This window comes from Chrysochloris asiatica, unplaced genomic scaffold (assembly GCF_000296735.1).
Source record: "Chrysochloris asiatica unplaced genomic scaffold, ChrAsi1.0 scaffold00006, whole genome shotgun sequence".
Taxonomy (NCBI): domain Eukaryota; kingdom Metazoa; phylum Chordata; class Mammalia; order Afrosoricida; family Chrysochloridae; genus Chrysochloris; species Chrysochloris asiatica.
Genome location: NW_006408524.1, coordinates 31,683,459 through 31,701,337, shown reverse-complemented (window position 1 = coordinate 31,701,337; position 17,879 = coordinate 31,683,459). Strand labels below are relative to the sequence as shown.

The 17,879-nt window shown below is 39.0% G+C and overlaps 1 protein-coding gene across 1 annotated transcript in view; it reads left to right on the top strand.

Annotated features, from left to right (window-relative positions):
- DNAH11 (dynein, axonemal, heavy chain 11) overlaps window positions 1–17,879 on the top strand; it is a 436,577-nt gene that overhangs the window by 301,309 nt on the left and 117,389 nt on the right. The window contains 2 exon segments of the mRNA XM_006832223.1: window positions 480–581; window positions 8,924–9,062. Of these exon segments, the coding sequence (XP_006832286.1) occupies window positions 480–581; window positions 8,924–9,062 (241 nt within the window).

The following is a 17,879-nucleotide window of genomic DNA, read 5'->3' as shown; positions in this document are numbered from 1 at the left end:
GTGTGTTACAAGAGAAGGAAGAAGAAAACTGAATCCACCCAAATTTTCAATCAAACATTTGCAAGTATGGTGAATACACCTTCTCTCTTCAGAGTGTTTCTCCTCACCCCGTCCTTGGTTAAGCTATAATACCAGCACACTGCAGTTTTTAGTACTATTAGTATGATCCCTGCATTTCATACAAACTAGGTTTAGTGCCTTCATGATTTTGATCCAGACAACATTTGATGCAAGTGCTGGTGATGTTAATGTCCAGAATAAATATGTAAGTTGTTGCTGACCAGAGAGAAATCAAAAGATTATATAGATGTTTGTTCTGCCTTTAGATTATATCATTGCTAAGAAACAGCGTATTGCTAAATGAGTTACAGATTTTAACTGTAAAGGTTTAAGAAAATGTGTAGTTGAATGATTACTGATCCTCTTTACCTCATTGCTGCATCATTAAATAATGAGCTCAACCCCACATGGATTTTCAGGTCTACTGTGATGTGGAGCCAAAACGCCAAGCATTAGCTCAAACTAACTCAGAATTGGCTGCAGCTACTGAAAAACTAGAGACCATCCGGAAAAAGCTTGTGGTGAGTACCAACTATAACACTGAAAAGGCTCCCAATAGAGTATTCTTCTAAGGATCCCACCTTCAGATAGGGCCATATTGGAGTCCTAACAAACAGGAATTTAATCTTTCATTCACTTACTTATCAGTAAACTCACTCAGCAGAGATTTCTTATCTGTTGTATGTTAGGCACTGAACTGTAAATGTGAAAACATTCAGGGTTTCCACATTTAAGAAACTTTCAGAGTTCGGTAGGAAGCAAGGAGGTATCGCACATAGTCCATTAAAACAGCATTCTGGAATCAAACTGGCTATGCTATTGTTGGATCCTACACAATTTATTTACTTAACCTCTCCAAATCTGTTTTCTCATCTGTAAAATGGGCATTACAGTAGCATAAACTTAGCATAAACTTCTTAGGGGGACTGTGAGGATTAAAGCAGTGGACAGTTAGTCCGTGGTTCATGATGGGTTTCCATACCAATGAGACCATCGTTAAGTCAGTTCTGATATAAGTCGATCTCTCTTTCTATCTCTATTAAAATTATTCCCTTTGATTATTAATATCTTTATAAGTCTGGCAATGTTTTGAGCACTAAAATAAAATAAAATTGAATCTCTACCAGTTAACATCTGAGAATGATGTAAGTTACACACTAACGTATGAATAACATTCAGATGCGCCCCAAGAAAGGATCATAAATAGATTCTAAGGTGGGGCCTACCTGTAATTTACATTAAGAATATAGCCTAGGAGCCTGACACATAGTAACTACTTAGAGAACACTGGCTCTAAATACAATCCAACATCATTACTACTTTTCCAACTACACAAACCCCACCCAAACCTACTAAGTGAGAAAATCAGAGATGAGGCCCAGGAATCTGTTTTAGCAAGCCATGTAGGTGTTTATGAGGCATACTCAATTTTGAGAACTGTTAAGTTTGTTTCAGCTGTCTGGTGCGCTCAGGTCCTGGAGCTGAGACCCTTCTTCCTCCTTCCATTAAATTCGAGAAACTGAGAGGCCAAGGTTTCCCTCCACGGTTTTCTCTGCTCAGTCTTAAGAACTGTGAAAGGACCCCAGTTTTGTCTTCCTTGCCAGCTAATATATTTGTCTGCCACAGTTTTAGAGATGCAGAAGATATGAGAATTCTGGGTCAGAATCCAAAGGATTTTATTGCTCAAGTCACAGCAAGTAGCATGAACTTCAAGTTTGCCCCTGTTTCCCTGCCCACCCACCCAGTCCCGTAGGAGGATGCAGAGTGGTCTTGGGGGATATTGCAGATACAGTAGGTTTGTCACAACTGTGCTGTTCAAGCTTAGAAAATTCATACAGAGAACTCCATACCAAAGTGCCCTACCTATGTCCCAGAGGGAGACATCATCTCTGCTATTCTGCTAAGGAAACAAATCTACCTTCTTTTCCAGAGAGAAGCACCATCTTTATCTTCTTAGCCTATTTTCTAGGCAAAGACTTTGGAAAAGATGTCAGATACTATTGAGTTGGTTCCAAGTCATAGTGGCCCTGTGTACGACAGAGCGAAGGCCTGCCCAGGCCTGTGCCCTCCTGTTGCAGTCACTGAGTCTGTCCATTTCATTGTGGGTCTTCCTCTTTTTTGCTGATCCTCCACTTTATGAGGCATGACATCATTCTTCAGGGACTGCTCTCTCCTGGTAACTTGCCCAAAATACATGAGACAAAATCTAGTGGGAACAAAAACTTTTTTCACATAAAGAAATAAATTTAAGAGACTTGTGGAAAATTGTCTCTGAACATCCAGTTCCCCTTTACAACTCTATGAAGGGAATTGACCAAGTCACTTTCTGACCTCTACTCTGTGTTTTTGGGGGTCTACAATAGCTCATGGAAAAGTTCCATTATCTTTTGATTCCATCTTCCCATGAACATTTTGAAGTCTCCTTGTATTTAGCTAACTCAGACATGGAACAAGGGATATCATTGCTAACGATGATGGATCTTGACTGAACGCAGAAAATACTAGAAAGATGTTTACTACCTGTGCTTTATTGACTACGCAAAGACTTTCAGTTGTGTGGATCATGACAAGCTATGGACAACATTGCGAAATACGAGTATTCTGGAACACTTAATTGTGCTCATGAGGAGTCTGTACATAGACCAAGAGGCAAACACAAAAAGGGAAAACTGAATGGTTTAAGATTTGGAAAGGTGTGTGACAGGGTTGTATTGTTTCACCATACTTATTCAACCTGTATGCTGAGCAAATCATCTGAAAAGCTGGCTTATATAAAGAAAAAAGCGGCATCAGGATTGGAGTAAGATTCATTAACAACCTGTGATATGAAGATGATACAACCTTACTTGCTGAAAGTGAAGAGGACTTAAAATACTTGCTAGTGAAGATCAAAGTGCACAGCCTTCAGTATGGATTCCATCTCAATGTAAAGAAAAAAAACAACACCTCACCCCTGGACCAATACACATTCTTATCAATGGAGAAAAGATTGAAGTTGTCAAAGACTCATGGAAGCAGCAGTCAAGAAATCAAATGACGTATTGCATTAGGCAAATCTGCTGCACAAGACCTTTTTAAAGTGTCGAAGAGCAAAGATGTCAGCTTGAGGACTAAGGTGTGCCTGACCCAAGCCATGGTAATTTCAATAACCTCATATGCATGCAAAAGCTGGACAGTGAATAAGGAAGACCATCATAGAATTGATGCCTTTGAGTTATGGTGCTGGAGGAGAATATTGAAAGTACCATGAACTGCCAAAAGAACAAATAGATCTGTGTTGGAAGAAATGTAGCCAGGATGGCCAGACTTCATCTCTCATACTTCAAACATATTGTCAGGAGGGAACAGTCACTGGAGAAGGATATCCTGTTTGGTAAGGTGACAGGTCAGAGAAAAAGAGGAGGAATCCTAGCAAGATAGATTGGCAAAGTGGCAGCATCAATGGGCTCAAGCGTGGCAATGATAGTGAGGTTGGCCCAGGATCAGACAGTGTTTTGTTCTGCTGTGCGTAAGGTCACTATGAGATGGTACCAACTTGATGGCACCTAACAACAACAATAACACCAACTTGCTTTACCTCTCTCTTTTTTTTCTTGTCTGTAAAATGGGGAGCGCCCTCATAGGTTAACTGCACTAATCAAATAATTAACTTATATAAGGTGCTTTGGATACACAGTACCTGACCTTTCCTTAAAAAATGAATCATTTTTCATTGTTAATTTATTGTTATATTCACAATAGATGATTAGTAAATTGAGAGAATAAAAAACAGATTCATCAGTGGCCATTTCCAGATATGCTTCTATAAAATGATACAGGAGAACAAAAGAAACCAGAAAATAAGTAATAGGAGTAAATATCAGATTAAAATGGATGGAGGAGAAAATGGTGGTGATAAAGGAAAAACAATAATGGTCTGTTCTTTTATGGATGACTGTTCAAAAATCAGGAGAACCCCAGTATAAATTTTGGAAACCACCAGCCACTGCAGAGGAGAAAGATCGGCTTTCTGCTCCTGCAAAGAGTTACAGCCTCAGAAACCCTATACAGGGACATTGTGAGTCAGAACCAACTCGATGGCACTTAACAACAAATTCAAGGATAAAACCAAACCTACTGCAATCAAGTCAGTCCCAACTCATGGTAACCCTATAGGACATACTAGAACTGCTTCTTGGGGTTTCTGAGATTATACATCTTTAAGGGAGCAGATGGTCTCATTTTTCTCCCAGGGAGCAGCTAGTCAGTTTGAACTACCAACCTTTACATTTGCAGTCTGATGTTTAACCCACTGTGCTACCAGGGATGCTTTATAACAAGGTTTGTTGTTGTTGTTAAGTGCCATCAAATCAGTTCTGAATCATAGAGAGACTGTAGGGTTTCCAAGGAGAGGCCGGTAGATTTGAACCACCAATCTTGTGATTATCAGTCCAGTGCTTATCTTACAGCACCACACCAGACTCTTTATACAAGGTTATATGTGTTTATTTAATTCATGCTAGCATTCCTTTCAAACTTCTGAACACATAAAAACAGAGTCAGTCTACTTAAGTTCAAGTCAACAGCTAAATAACTCTGTGAAAGAAAGCATCAGATCCTCAGGGTGTTGGTGATTACATCATATTTGTTTTGTTTTGTTTTTAAGTGCCATTGAGTTTATTCCAACTCATAAGAACCCACTATAGGGTTTCCCGAGGAGCGGCTGGTGAATTTGAGCTGCTGACCTTGTGGTTCAAGCTGATCTTTCAGTCTTATGCTTACCCTCCAGTGCCAGTTAGCTGCGATTCATTCCTAGTAAACCTTCAGTAATGCCTGTAAGAGTTGCATGCCAAAAGCCAATTTTACATCAGTTATATTTTATCTAAATGAAAAAACGGAACCAAACGTATTTGTATTACCTTTGAAACACAAAGGTACTTGTACGGCGAACTAACATTTATCATGTACATTCAGCTCTGTGCTGTGTTTTACATGCACTCAAACACTCCCATTACTTCCAACTCATAGCAACCCTATGGGACCAAACAGAACTACTCCATGGGGTCTCCTAGGCTGTGATCTTAAAGAGGCACACTGTCACATCTTTCCCGGACATAGTGGTTGGTACATTCGAACCCGGAATGTTTTGATTAGCAACCAAGTGCTTTAATCCCTGTGCCCCAGGGGCTCTTTTACATGCATTGTTGTTGTCATTAAGTGCCACTGAGTTGGTTCTGATTCTTAGTGACCCTGCATAGGGTTTCCATGGAGCAGGTGGTGAGTTTGAACTGCCTACCTTGTGGTTAGCCGTCCAGTGCTGATCCTACAGTGCCGCACCAGACCCTTTGTAATCATGAGCCCCATTTTAAAGCCAGTTGCTGAGTCCATGCTGGCTCACGGCGATCCCATGTGTGTCAGAGCAGAGCTGTGCCCCACAGAGTTTTCATTGGTGAATTTTTCCAAAGTAAATCACCAGGTCCTCCTTCCCAGAGTCCTCTGAGTGGCCTTGAAGTTCAAACATTTACAGGTGATAAAACTGAAGCTCACTGAAGTTGAATAATTAACCCAGAGTCCTATGGTCATTATGAGGGACAGGGACTCGAACCAAGTCATTTTATAAATTCAAAGCTCAGTACAGATATCCATACACCAAAGTATGTATAAGGAGCCCTGGCAGCATAGGAGGTTACACGTTGGACAGCAAATCGCAAGGTCAGCAGTTAGAATCTACCAGCTGCTCCAGGGGAAAAAGAAGAGACTTTTTGCTCCCGTAAAGATTTGCAGCCTTGGAGACCCAATACAAGGTTACTATGAGTCTGAACCGACTCCACGGCATACATTCACCACCACCACCAGCCCAAAGAGTAGCACTGCTCTTCAACACTGCGACTTTTCAAACATCTATTTCATTAAACACATTTCATTATATTGGACCAGAAGTCAAGAAGTCTGGGTTCTACATCACCTGTGGTCTCATACTAGATAGTAGGATTGCAGCAGATCACTCAACTCATCTCTGCCTTAGTGTCCTCACCTGCAAAGGGAAAACAGACTTTCTCTGCTTGAGGGCATCAAACCAAATAAAACCCAGGAGAACAACATATGGTTAATGAACAGCTAAGCAACTACAATCAGCTATTGTGTCTTTCTGATTCCTAATTCTAAAGAAATTTTGTTAAATAATAAGATCTCACTTTTTCCTCAAATTTCTTTCCCCAAGAATCATGCTACAAAAAAAGGATTTTTCATTATTTTCCAAATTGTCAAAACAAATGAATGGCTATTTTATGAGAAAGTGATTTATGGTTGTCTGTACAAGCTTGATAACAATTTGACCCATTAGTGGTCAGTAACGTGTCTTGAGTGAGCCCTGATGGTATAGCGTAATGTTTAAGCATTTGGTTGCTAACTGAAAGGTTAACAGTCCAAACCCATTCGGCAGCTCTGTGGGAAAGACTTGGCAATCGGCTAGATTACGGCCTAGAAAAACCTATGAGACAGGTCTTCTCTGTCACAGGGGGTCAGTATGAGTTGGAAATGACTCAGTGCCACCTAACAACAACAATAATATATCTTTAGTTAGGACAAGAGTTTATAGCTATTTGGTTAATTCAGTAATTCTGTGGAAATTATCCTCAGTATTAACACTAACATTTATTGAATGTTTATACTAGAGGTTCCCAAAGTCTGGTCCCGGGACCCCTGGGGGTTTCTGAGTTGTTTTCAGGAGCTTATGAGATCAGAATGGTTTTCATAATAAAGCATTTCACATGTGATAGCAGGACAAAGTCAGTGCAGAAGCAGATAGTAGAATCTGTGTTCTGTTAAATTAGACTTTGAAAAGATTTACAGCAATATTAAACAGTTTCCCTCCTCATATTTTGGTAATATTTTACTTTCTATTAAAATGCATATTTATGTAATGTTTAATGGTTATCTTATTTTTAAATAAATCATTTTTGTTATTTAAATTTCAAATACCATAAATGCTGATAGATATATAATCTGAATAAATCAAACCCATTCAAGTTCTCAATAAGTTTTAAGACTGAAAGGGATTCTGAAGGAGCCCTAATAGTACAGTGGTTTAGGCATTGGGTTGCTAATCACAAGGGCAGCAGTTCAAACCCACTAGTGCCTCTAAGAGAGAACGATGGGGCTGTCTGCTTTCATAAAGATTTAGTCTCAGAAACCCAAAGGAGAGTTCTCCTCTATCTTACAAGGCTGCTATGAGTCAGAATACACTTGATCCCAGTAGATTTTAAAGGGGTTCTAAGACCAAAAATGTTGAGCCCCATTGGCTTATACTGTTCTTATATGTGTCATCCAATTTAATTCTTGCAAAAATCTCATGAGTTGGGTAGTAATATTATTTACTATCTGCAGACAACAAAACAGAGACATGGAGAATGAAGTGAACACCCAGCTTTAATACTACTTAGCAAGCTACTGTTGCTGCTAAGTCCGTCAAGTCAATTCCAACTTAGGGTGACCACGGGTAAGGTTTCCAAGGAGCTGCTTGTGGATTTGAACCAATGACCTGTGGTTAGGAGTCCAGTGTTTATCCAATCAGGCCACAGAGTCTAAATACAAATGCAACCATCTGATACCAGAACTTACATGTGCTTCTGTGTTTTATAAAGTTAGAAATATTTTTAATAACACAAAATTAGATCTTTAGCTAATATTTATTTTAATCTCATTTCTACCTAGTAATGCATAATATCTCATGATTCTCATAAATGTGATCTTATTATCCATGTTAATCTTTAACTTGATGTTAAAAGGCATTGCTTTTGCAAGGTAAATTGAATGCTGAAAGATAAAATCACTGACTCAGAAATGCCAGCAGTCTCTAATTTATAAATAGATTCTGGTCTGTTGGCTCAGTAAAGCTGTTTAGAACTTAGCACATAGTCACAAAAGCAATGTTATGCATCTTAGTCTGAGTAGTTACGACTTACAAGTAGCAAGATAGGATTGTGAGGAGTCTCCCAATTTGCTCTCTTAGTCAAGGGTTTTTTTTTGGCTTTAATAATAAAAACTCATTCAAGATGCCATAAGTGAAAAAGGAGGCAATGATGCCCCTTTGAAAACCCACTCAAGATACCGTAAGTGAAAAAGGAGGCAATAGGCCCCTTGGGGAAAGATGTGTGGTGAGGCCCTGGAGGAGACAGGTCTTAGAAGAAGACCACAAGCTGCCAGCAATATCTCGTGGAGTCTCTCCAGAGCTGTGGTTTCTTATCTTGTCTCTGCTGTGCCCCAAACTGATCCTTAAGTTTTCCTGCACTCCTAGTGGGAGTTGACTCCCCTCTAAATAAAACCCCCACAAACTGACCCATCCTCCAAGGTCTTTGGAAGCTAAAGATCTCAGAGTTTCAATCTCACATTCCCAGGAGATTGGCTGAGCTGGGTCAGAATGCTGAGGTCTAAATAGACTCAGTCATTAACATCCCTCTTTATTGCTTGAGCTGTAAACCAAATGAGAAGAGAGTCAGTAGGTAGGTGGAGAATGAAGAGGTCACCCTTATCATTAATGTTTGTCATGGAGAATGAAAGTTAGGCAATCAAGCCAAGGGGAACAGTGTACCAAGAGTGTGTTAGAATCTGCCCATTCACCCCAATTGCTGTCTTCCTCTTGTTCAATAGAGAAAGGAGGAAAAAAACTACATTGGCTATTGCTGGACAGTTTAAGGTGACACTGATGTAGATATTGTCACTATATCCTCTTCTTTCTTCTTTCAAATATATCTAAGGAAAAGAGCCACCGTCAAAGAAGAAAGGACTTTTCGTTTACTTTGAAGCAATACATAATATAAAGATGATTGTGATATTTTTGTTTTAACTCAAAGTGGCTCATAGGTTAATTTCTACTCTTATTCAGGATCTGGATCGAAATCTGAGCAAACTCACAGCTTCATTTGAAAAAGCAACAGCTGAGAAAGTCCGGTGTCAAGAAGAGGTGAACCAAACCAACACAACTATTGAACTAGCTAACAGACTGGTCAAGGAACTTGAGGTAAGTCAAGCTTTGTTTCCAGAATTCTCTGCAAAATATTTAGATTCTCTTTTTAAAAGATTGTAATAAACATATATGGAACAAAACATTTGCCATTTCACCAGCTTTCTATGTACAGCTCAATGTAACATTCGTAACGTTCCTCGTGTTTTTCAACATTGTCACTACCCATCTCTGAAGTTTTTCATCACCCGAAACACTTCAGCTTAAAAAATTTAAAAAAAAATATTATTACTATTTGCTGTCAATAACTTAATAGGCATGTAGTTAACAACCAAGCAGAATGTTAGGAGACTTCAAAGCGTTCCTGGAAATATGGAGTTAAAAAAAAAAACAATTTTATCCACATTTTTAAACCCCTTTGAATTTAATCATCACTCACAGTGTGTTCTAACTTACTGAAAGGAAGAAATGATCAATTCTATGGATTTCTTAGTATATAGCCATGAACTCAGTGCAACAGTGCCCAGTCTCCAACTAAAATAGACAGAAGTCATATCCTTTGCCAGAATCTCATTGTTTCTTCTTTAAGACAATGTCATGCCCAGCTGTAGGAGGATCATCTATTCCTTTGCCCACTCCTTCCCTCTCTATGTTTATGATGTTGTGAAATAACAAGAACAAAGATGGTTTTCTCAACATACAGTATAAAACTCCATACAGCTGCTAGATACCTGTGATATTAGGCTGTTATTTGATTTTTTTAATATACACTTTCCATTGAACTTTCCCAGAAGATCATTACTTTCAGGATCAATCTGTCTTTTTTTTTTTTTTTTTCTGATCTGTAACTTTTTAAAAGATGATCAACACACTAATGCTAATAATTAATACACTAAATAAAAGTTTAAAAATAATTCTTATAAACTCTCTCGTATTTGAACATAGGAGTCCTGGTATGGTGCTGTGGGTTAATGTGCCAGACTGCAAGTTGTTTGAACTGCAAGGTTGGTGGTTCAAGCTCACCAGCTTCTCCTTAGAAACCCTATACAGGGTCACTATGGGTCAGAATCAGCTCAATAGCACTTAACAACACCAATTTGAACATAAGTAGTAGAACATGTAGACTTATCATTTAAAAGTCACAGATTTGAATATTTGCTCTACCATATGAAACTAAAGTTTGGGGCAAATCTCTGAAACTCTTCATATCTTAGTTTTCTTGACTCTAAATGGGCATGTGGGTAATACCTACCTCGCAAGGTTGTGATGTCGCTAAAAACAACAACAATAGGATGGTGGTCATATCCACTAGGATGGTTACAACAAAAATATCAGATAATTACTGGGGTTGGCAAGGATGTGAAAAATGGGGACCTCATCCATTGCAAGTGAGGATGCAAAATGCTACAGCCACTTGAAAAAACAATTTGTCAGCTCTTCAAAATCAAAGAATGTTTACACAACTTTTGTGCATCAATGTTCATAGCAACACTAATTATTTATGTTAGCTCCAAAGGGTAAGTAACAAAATATCTATCACTAATGAATGGGTAAATAAAGCATAATATATCACTAAAATGGAGTATTATTCAGCCATGGAAAGAAATGATACATGTTAGAACATGGATGGACTTTAAAAATACCAGGCTGAGTAAAACAGACAGACACAAAAATAATTTATAAGAAATTCCAGACTAGGAAAACCAAGAGGAGTCCTGGTGTGGCGCTGCAGGTTAAAGCACTGGACCACAAGCTTGGTTTGAACCTCAAGATTGGCAGTTCAAACTCACCAGCTGCTGCTTGGAAACCCTATGCAGAGTTGTTATCAGTAGGAATCAACTCCGTGGCACTTAACAACATAGAGACAGAAGGTAGATTAGTTAGTGGTTACCAGGAATTAGGGGGAGAGAGGAAGCAGGTAGGAAGTGATCACTAATGGGTTTCTTTTTGGAGTGAGGAAAATGTTCAAAAATTAGTTGTGATCAGTACATAACTTTGTGAATATACCAAAACCAACTGATTCATATATTTTAAAAAGTGAATTTCATGATTTCATGATCTATGAATTATATCTCAGTAGAGCTGCTTTTTTTTTTTTTTTTTTTTTAAGTGCTTCCTAAGACTCTGTAACTCTTCATTTAGCTAGAGTTTTTAGGAAACATGGCTTAAGTACAATGGGCTGAAACCTAACAATTGTGAGAGGAGAGCACAGACCACTGGGCATGTTTCATTCTGGTGTGCACAGGGTCTCTATGAATCAGTACTGACTCGATGGCAACTAGCAACTGCATAATGAATAGCAGTTTATCTTTCACATATTGAAGAATTCCAGAGGTAGACAGATATCAGTATTGGTTCAGAGGATCAGTGACCAGCCCCAATGTCTTTGTGGCTTTCTGCTTCTCCATGCTTGGCACCTAGACACTCCGCCTTATGCATGTTGCTTCAAGGTCACCAGGATGCTGTAGCTTCAGATTCCAGCAAGAAAGAAAGGGCACATCTGGCACAGTTAGGTCTTTCTATTTTAATAAGAAAAACTGAAGTTTTCCTACAAATTCTTCTGGTAGATTTCCACTTAAGTTTCTTTAGCTAGAACTAAGTTGACTGCAGGGAGTCCCTGGCTGTTAAGTTCTAGATTTACTGATTGAAAAGTTGGTGCTCCACCCCCCTTCAGAAGACCCTCAGTAGACAGGCCCTGGTGATCTGCTTCCACAGGATCATAGCCTTGAGAACCACATGGAGTTGTCCTGCTTCCCACACACACGGTCACCATGAGCTGGGATCAACTCACTGGCAACTAACAACAACAACTGGTTGACCACACCTTGCTACAAGTAAGGTTGGATAAGTGGGAAACAGAGTTAGCATGAATGACTTAGTCACAACCCATGTCATGGGGCTAGACACCCCATCAAATTCCCACCTCATTCAAACCTAAGGTTCTCTTAGGAAGAGAAGGAGGGAGTAATGAGTTCTTGGATGGACTAGGTGATAGCCTAATTTCTTATCAATATATGGTTGTTGTGTTGTTAAGTGCCATAGAGTTGGTTCTGACTCAGAGCAACCCTGTATAGGGTTTCTGAGAAGCAGCTGGTGAGTTTGAACTGCCATTCTTGGGGTTCAAACCAAGCTTGTGGTCCAGTGTTCTAAGCTTTGTGTTTCAGTCCAGTGCTGATCCTACAATACCACACCAAGAGTCCATCTTATAAATATAATAGGTTGAAAAAAAATCTAACCCACTCTCCCTCTAAAAAGCTACTTTCTCCATTGCAGCTCAGTAATTGCAGGTCTGCTCATCTGTTATTCCAGCCCAGAGCCTTGGGATCGCCAAGACTCTTTGACCACTTTTTTACAAACCAAATACAATCCCTCAACCAATTCTTCTAAATCCGTTTCAAATCCCACCACTTCTCCCTGCGCTGGTCCAGCATCTCTTCCCTAAATTATTGCCCTTGTGGTTGTTAAGTGCTATAGAGCTGCTTCCAACTCATAGCAACCCTGTACAGGTTTCCAAGGCTATAAATCTTTGTGGGAACAGAAAACCTCATCTTTCTCTTATGGAGTGATTCGTTTGATTGAACCACCAACCTTGGGCTTCACAATCCAGTACTTTTTCTACAGAGTCACTTTGCTCCTAGTTGTTAACCTCGATCATAACTCCCTAAAGTCCATTTCCCTCAATTCAGTTGGTGATTAAAAAAGACTCACACAACTTAAGTCTATTCATATCATCGGTGTCATAAGTACTCTCCATTGGTCATCATAGTGACCCTGTATCATGTTTCCAAGGAGCAACTAGTTGGTCTGAACCACCAACCTTGTGGTAAGCAACCTAGTGCTTATCCTACAACACTACACCAGGATTCCAAGTAATCTCCAATAATGATAATCGAACTCAAATACAGTCTAAAGGCTACCTGTTTAGCCAACATAATTCAACTATATATATATATATATTGTTGTGTGCCATTGAGTCGGTTCCAACCCATAGTGACCCTGTACAGGGTTTCCGAGGGTGTAAATCCTTACGGGAGTATAAAGCTTCATCTTTCTCCCGCGGAGCGGCTGGTAGTTTCGAACCGCTGACCTTAAGGTTCGCAGCCCGATTCGTAGAAAGATGAGGCTTTCTACTCCCATAAGGATTTACACCCTCGGAAACCCTGTACAGGATCGCTATGGGTCGGAACCGACTCGAAGGCACTTAACAACAACAACAACATATATATATATATATATAAACAATACACACACACATATATACACATACATACACACACATGTGGAGTCCTGGTGTGGTGTGGTGGGTTACTGTGCTCAACTACAAAGTCAGTTTGAACAACAAGGTCAGTGGCTCAAGCTCAAAACCAGTTGCTCTTCATAAACCCTGTACAGTGTCATTATGAATCAGAACTGACTCGATGGCACTTAACAACAACATATATATGTTGAGGAGTGGCTGGTGAGCTTCAACCGCCTACTTTGTGGGTCAAACCAACTTTGAAGACATGTGCAGTTCAAACACACCAGCTGCTCTTGGAAAGTCTGTACATTGTATATAGGGTTGCTGTAAATTGGAATTGACTGAACGACACTCAACAACAACATATATAGATATGTATATATATAGAGAGAGAGGCCTGGCATGGCATGACCCAGCATGGCATGGCATGGCCCAGCATGGCGTGGCGTTGCCTGATAATGCACTGGACCAAAAGATCAGTTTGAACCACGGTTGGTGGTTCAAACTCAAAAGCCACTTCTTAGAAATCCTATACAGAGTTGCTATGAGTCAGAACCATCTCAATGGCATTTAACAACAATATATATATATATATAATCAGGTGGGTTTCATTTCAGGGATGCAAAAGTGGTTCAACACATTGGCTACCTAAAATTGGGGTGGGGGGCTATAAAGGCACAAAGTGACTGGCTTACAAATTTTCAAGAAAGAGTTTAGTTTCAGAGTGTGCAAGAGAAAGTAGAATCGGCACTGAATAGTTTTCACCTTGCCTGGATGGATCTGGTAAAAGGAGATGGGGATAAGATTCTTATGATTCAATAGTGATTAATTGTTATCATGACTAATTGGGACTGTCACAATTGTAAAGGTAGAAGTTTTGTAACAAAAAGGGGGTAGTAATTAATCTTACACTCTAGGAAAGAAGACTCTAAGACCATCAAGAGAGAAGTGCACTAGCAGAATGTGGGCCCCTTTCCAGAGAAGTAGCAACACCAGAGATGGAGGCAGAGATAAGGACATGGAGAGAGATAGCAGCTGAGGACTCTAGACTAATGGAAAGAGAAAGGCTGTGTGCTGGCGGCCAGGAGGCAGGCTTGCAGAATGTGCCCTTTGGTGTTTTTGTGTACATCCAAAAACCAGAGGGAATAGAAGAAAATACTGTTGAATGATGGTGGACAGAGGAGATTGTAATCATTGCAGTGAAATGCTGGGTGTAAAACTGATGTTCTCCCATGTAAACTATCACTCAATTCACAATAAAAACTTAAAAAAAAAAAGTGGTTCACCATTAAAAATGAATGAACACAATTCACCACATAAATAAAAGAAAATGAAAGAATTATATGATCATCTCTACTGATGAAGAAAAGGCATTTGAGAAAACCCAACATTCCTTTCGGATAAAAAAACAAAAACAAATGCTCAAGCAAAATAGGAACAGAAGAAGGGAAGTTACTGAACACAATCAAAGGCATATATGAGATGGATTGGCCCAGTAGCTGCAACAATAAGCTCAAACTGGCAATAATTGTGAGCATGATGCAAGACTCGGCAGTGTTGTGGTCTGTTGTACACAGGGTCACTGAGTCAGAACTGACTGGATGGCACCCAACCATAACAACAATGCATAGCTAGCAGCCAACATTATTTTCAGCAGAGAATTTGAAGGCATTCCCTTTGAGAATGGGAACAGAAAAGTATGCCCATTATCACCACTTTTGTTCAATTTTGTGAGACCAATAACTTAATCATTGAAAATACTTTTTTTTTAAACAATATATACTGCAACCATACATGTGGACCTCACCAAATGGAATACACAGGTATCAAATAGGCTACGTTTGTGAAAATAGACAAGAAGTTTAGTATCATTGGTAAGAACAAGACCAGAGGCGGCCAACTGCAGAACAGACCGTCTATTGCTATATGCAAATTCAGTTTCAAGCTGAAGAAAATGAAAAGACATTCACAGGAGTCAAAGTACAACTTTGACTATATTCTACCTAAATGTAAAGACCATTTCAAAGATAGATTTGACACACTTGAACACTAATGACCAAAGACACAACACATTGTAGAGTAACATAAGGATATCATACGTGAAGAGAGTAAAGGGTCATTTGAAAAATAGCAAAGAAAGAAAACACCAAAATGGATGTCAGAGAGGTCCTAAAACTTGCTCTTGAAAACAGAATAGTTAAAGCAAATGAAAGAAATGATGAAGACAATTGTAAATTGAGTGACAGTTAACAGACAAGATCATCAGCTTAACTTTCAACTAATCATATGTTTTGTTTCATCTCAATGATTACAATCCCCTCCTTGCAACAACAGTTATCCTACTTCCTCCCTGTGGCTTCCCGTTTGCATCTTAATTTTCACAAATCAACAAACCAAAAATATCTGATGTACACAAACAAAACAAAAAACAAAGGGCACATTTTGCAAGTCAGCCTCCTGCCGTCAGACACACAGCTTTTCTCAGTCCACGGGCGCCCAGCGTGCGCAGCTGCTCTGTCTCTCCATGCCATCGCCTCTACCCACATGCCTCAATGTTATCATTTTCTTATACTCTGTGTTTTAAGAACCTTCTTGTTGGTGCCCTTCACTTTATTTTCTATTCAACCAATAAGTAGAGTGCCAACTTTTTGCCAGAAACTGTGCTAATTTTTGAAAATAAAGAGCAGAACAGAAAAATACAATAAAAGCTTCAGCTGGTCCCAAGCTCCTACATGCCCTGGCTCCTGAATATCTGTGCCATCTGCATTCTTGCTCCATCTTCATGGGTCGCTTTGTTCTTCCTTGTACTGTCAGTCACTCTCCTACCTCGTGTGTGGGCTTTGCGTCCCTACCCTCATGTGTGTATACTTCCCCAGATAATCCACAGGGCTGGCTTCCTCACCTCCCTCAGGTAGGGCTAAAAGATCTCGTTATCCTGTTTTTTTTCTGACTTCTATATAAAAAGCACTCACTCTGATCACTGACACACATATATACACAGAGCTCCATAGCTCTCTTTCCACTTATTTTGTCTTACTATTTTTTCACAATATTTATCACCATATGACACACCCACATATACATGCTGTATATATGTTTGCAGGAGTTGGGGAGTGTCTGTTTTTCCCAACAAAAATACCAGATTCTCAAGAACAGGAGCTTTATCTGTTTTGTGCATTACCTTATCCCAAGCATCTAGAATAATCTCTGGCACATAACAGACATCATTGGGTATTGGTTGGATAAATGTATAGATGGATGAATGGATGGATAAGGTTGAGGTGTGTACTTACTGTGTTTTAAAAAATGGTCTGGAGCCTTTGAAGTCTCGCTTTTCTTAGATTGGTTAAGAAATTCCATCACTACGAGTATTTACAGTTATTTCCACTTAAAGAATAAAATATAAGCGGTTGTTCATTGAGGTACCTGAGGAAAAGAAAAAGTGCCATTTAATTTAACTGCTTTCCTGAAGCAGTTATAGAATGTCAGAAAGTTTTATCAAGGGGAAAACAGGCTCTACCATTTTTCTCTAACACAGCAGTATCCTCTGTAGGTTTTAGTTATTCATGATGATTTAGCTCAAGGAGGAAACAAGGTATAATGTTAACTATGAAAAAAATGTATATGTATTTTAAAGGATTAATTGAAGATGTCAGACCTTTTCCTTTGAGGATAAATTCTTTCTTACTTGAACAGGAGACAGTTAACTTCTGAAAAGCATCAAGACTGATGACTTTGTCTATATAGCATTGACCTGGAAGCTCAACCATTCAGACTAATAAATCAGGCAATTTATATTTAATCATTAACTAACTCCTGAGCTGAACAGCTGTTCAAAATTAGAAATGGGTCACCCCAGCCAGGATGACATTACAGGCAATCTATAATGCATTAGAATAAAATTATAGTGATTTTTAACTGTCTAGAAATTTATTACAGGGCATGTTCCAACTCTTAAGCCCTTGTTAACCAGTGTCAGTAATGATTTATGTTGTGTGGGTGGTATAGTGAAATTATTGACGATTTCAATAGCCGATAAGTCTATGTTTAGTAAATCTTCAGTTTTTAAAGCTGTTTTGGAGAATGAGGTGGGTGCACTTTATTGTTTATCATTCAGCAACCAAAGACAACAAAGATGGAAGGCAGGCAAATGAGAGATTCCTCTTGAAAATTAATGGGTATTTTGTCTATGGATGAGGAAAGAAATGAATGAATTCTATAGAGGACAAGAGAACTGAAGCTCCTTACTGTTTAACTGTATTTCTAACTTGGAGTGATCTTTATCAAGAAGAGCCAGGAGACTACCTTAAAACAGATTTGATAGCACTTTTTTACTTGCTAATTTTATGGCCTTAGTGTTGTGGGTATTTGATGGCTAGTAGGGAACTGGCTTTTCAGCTTAGTCCCATGAACCTTTTGTTTTCTGAGGTCTTTCTCTTTTTTTTTTTTTTCACGAATAAAGCAAAATTATAGGATTCTCCTTTACTTTTATTATCAAGTTGTTAAGGTTGTTTTCAAGTCCTATTAATTTACATGTTCTGATAATATTATACTAATTTTAACAACCATTGAAAAAAATTAGTGGTAATAAATGATTCTGCAGTTCAGTCAATCCATAGATATTTATTGTGTTTTATT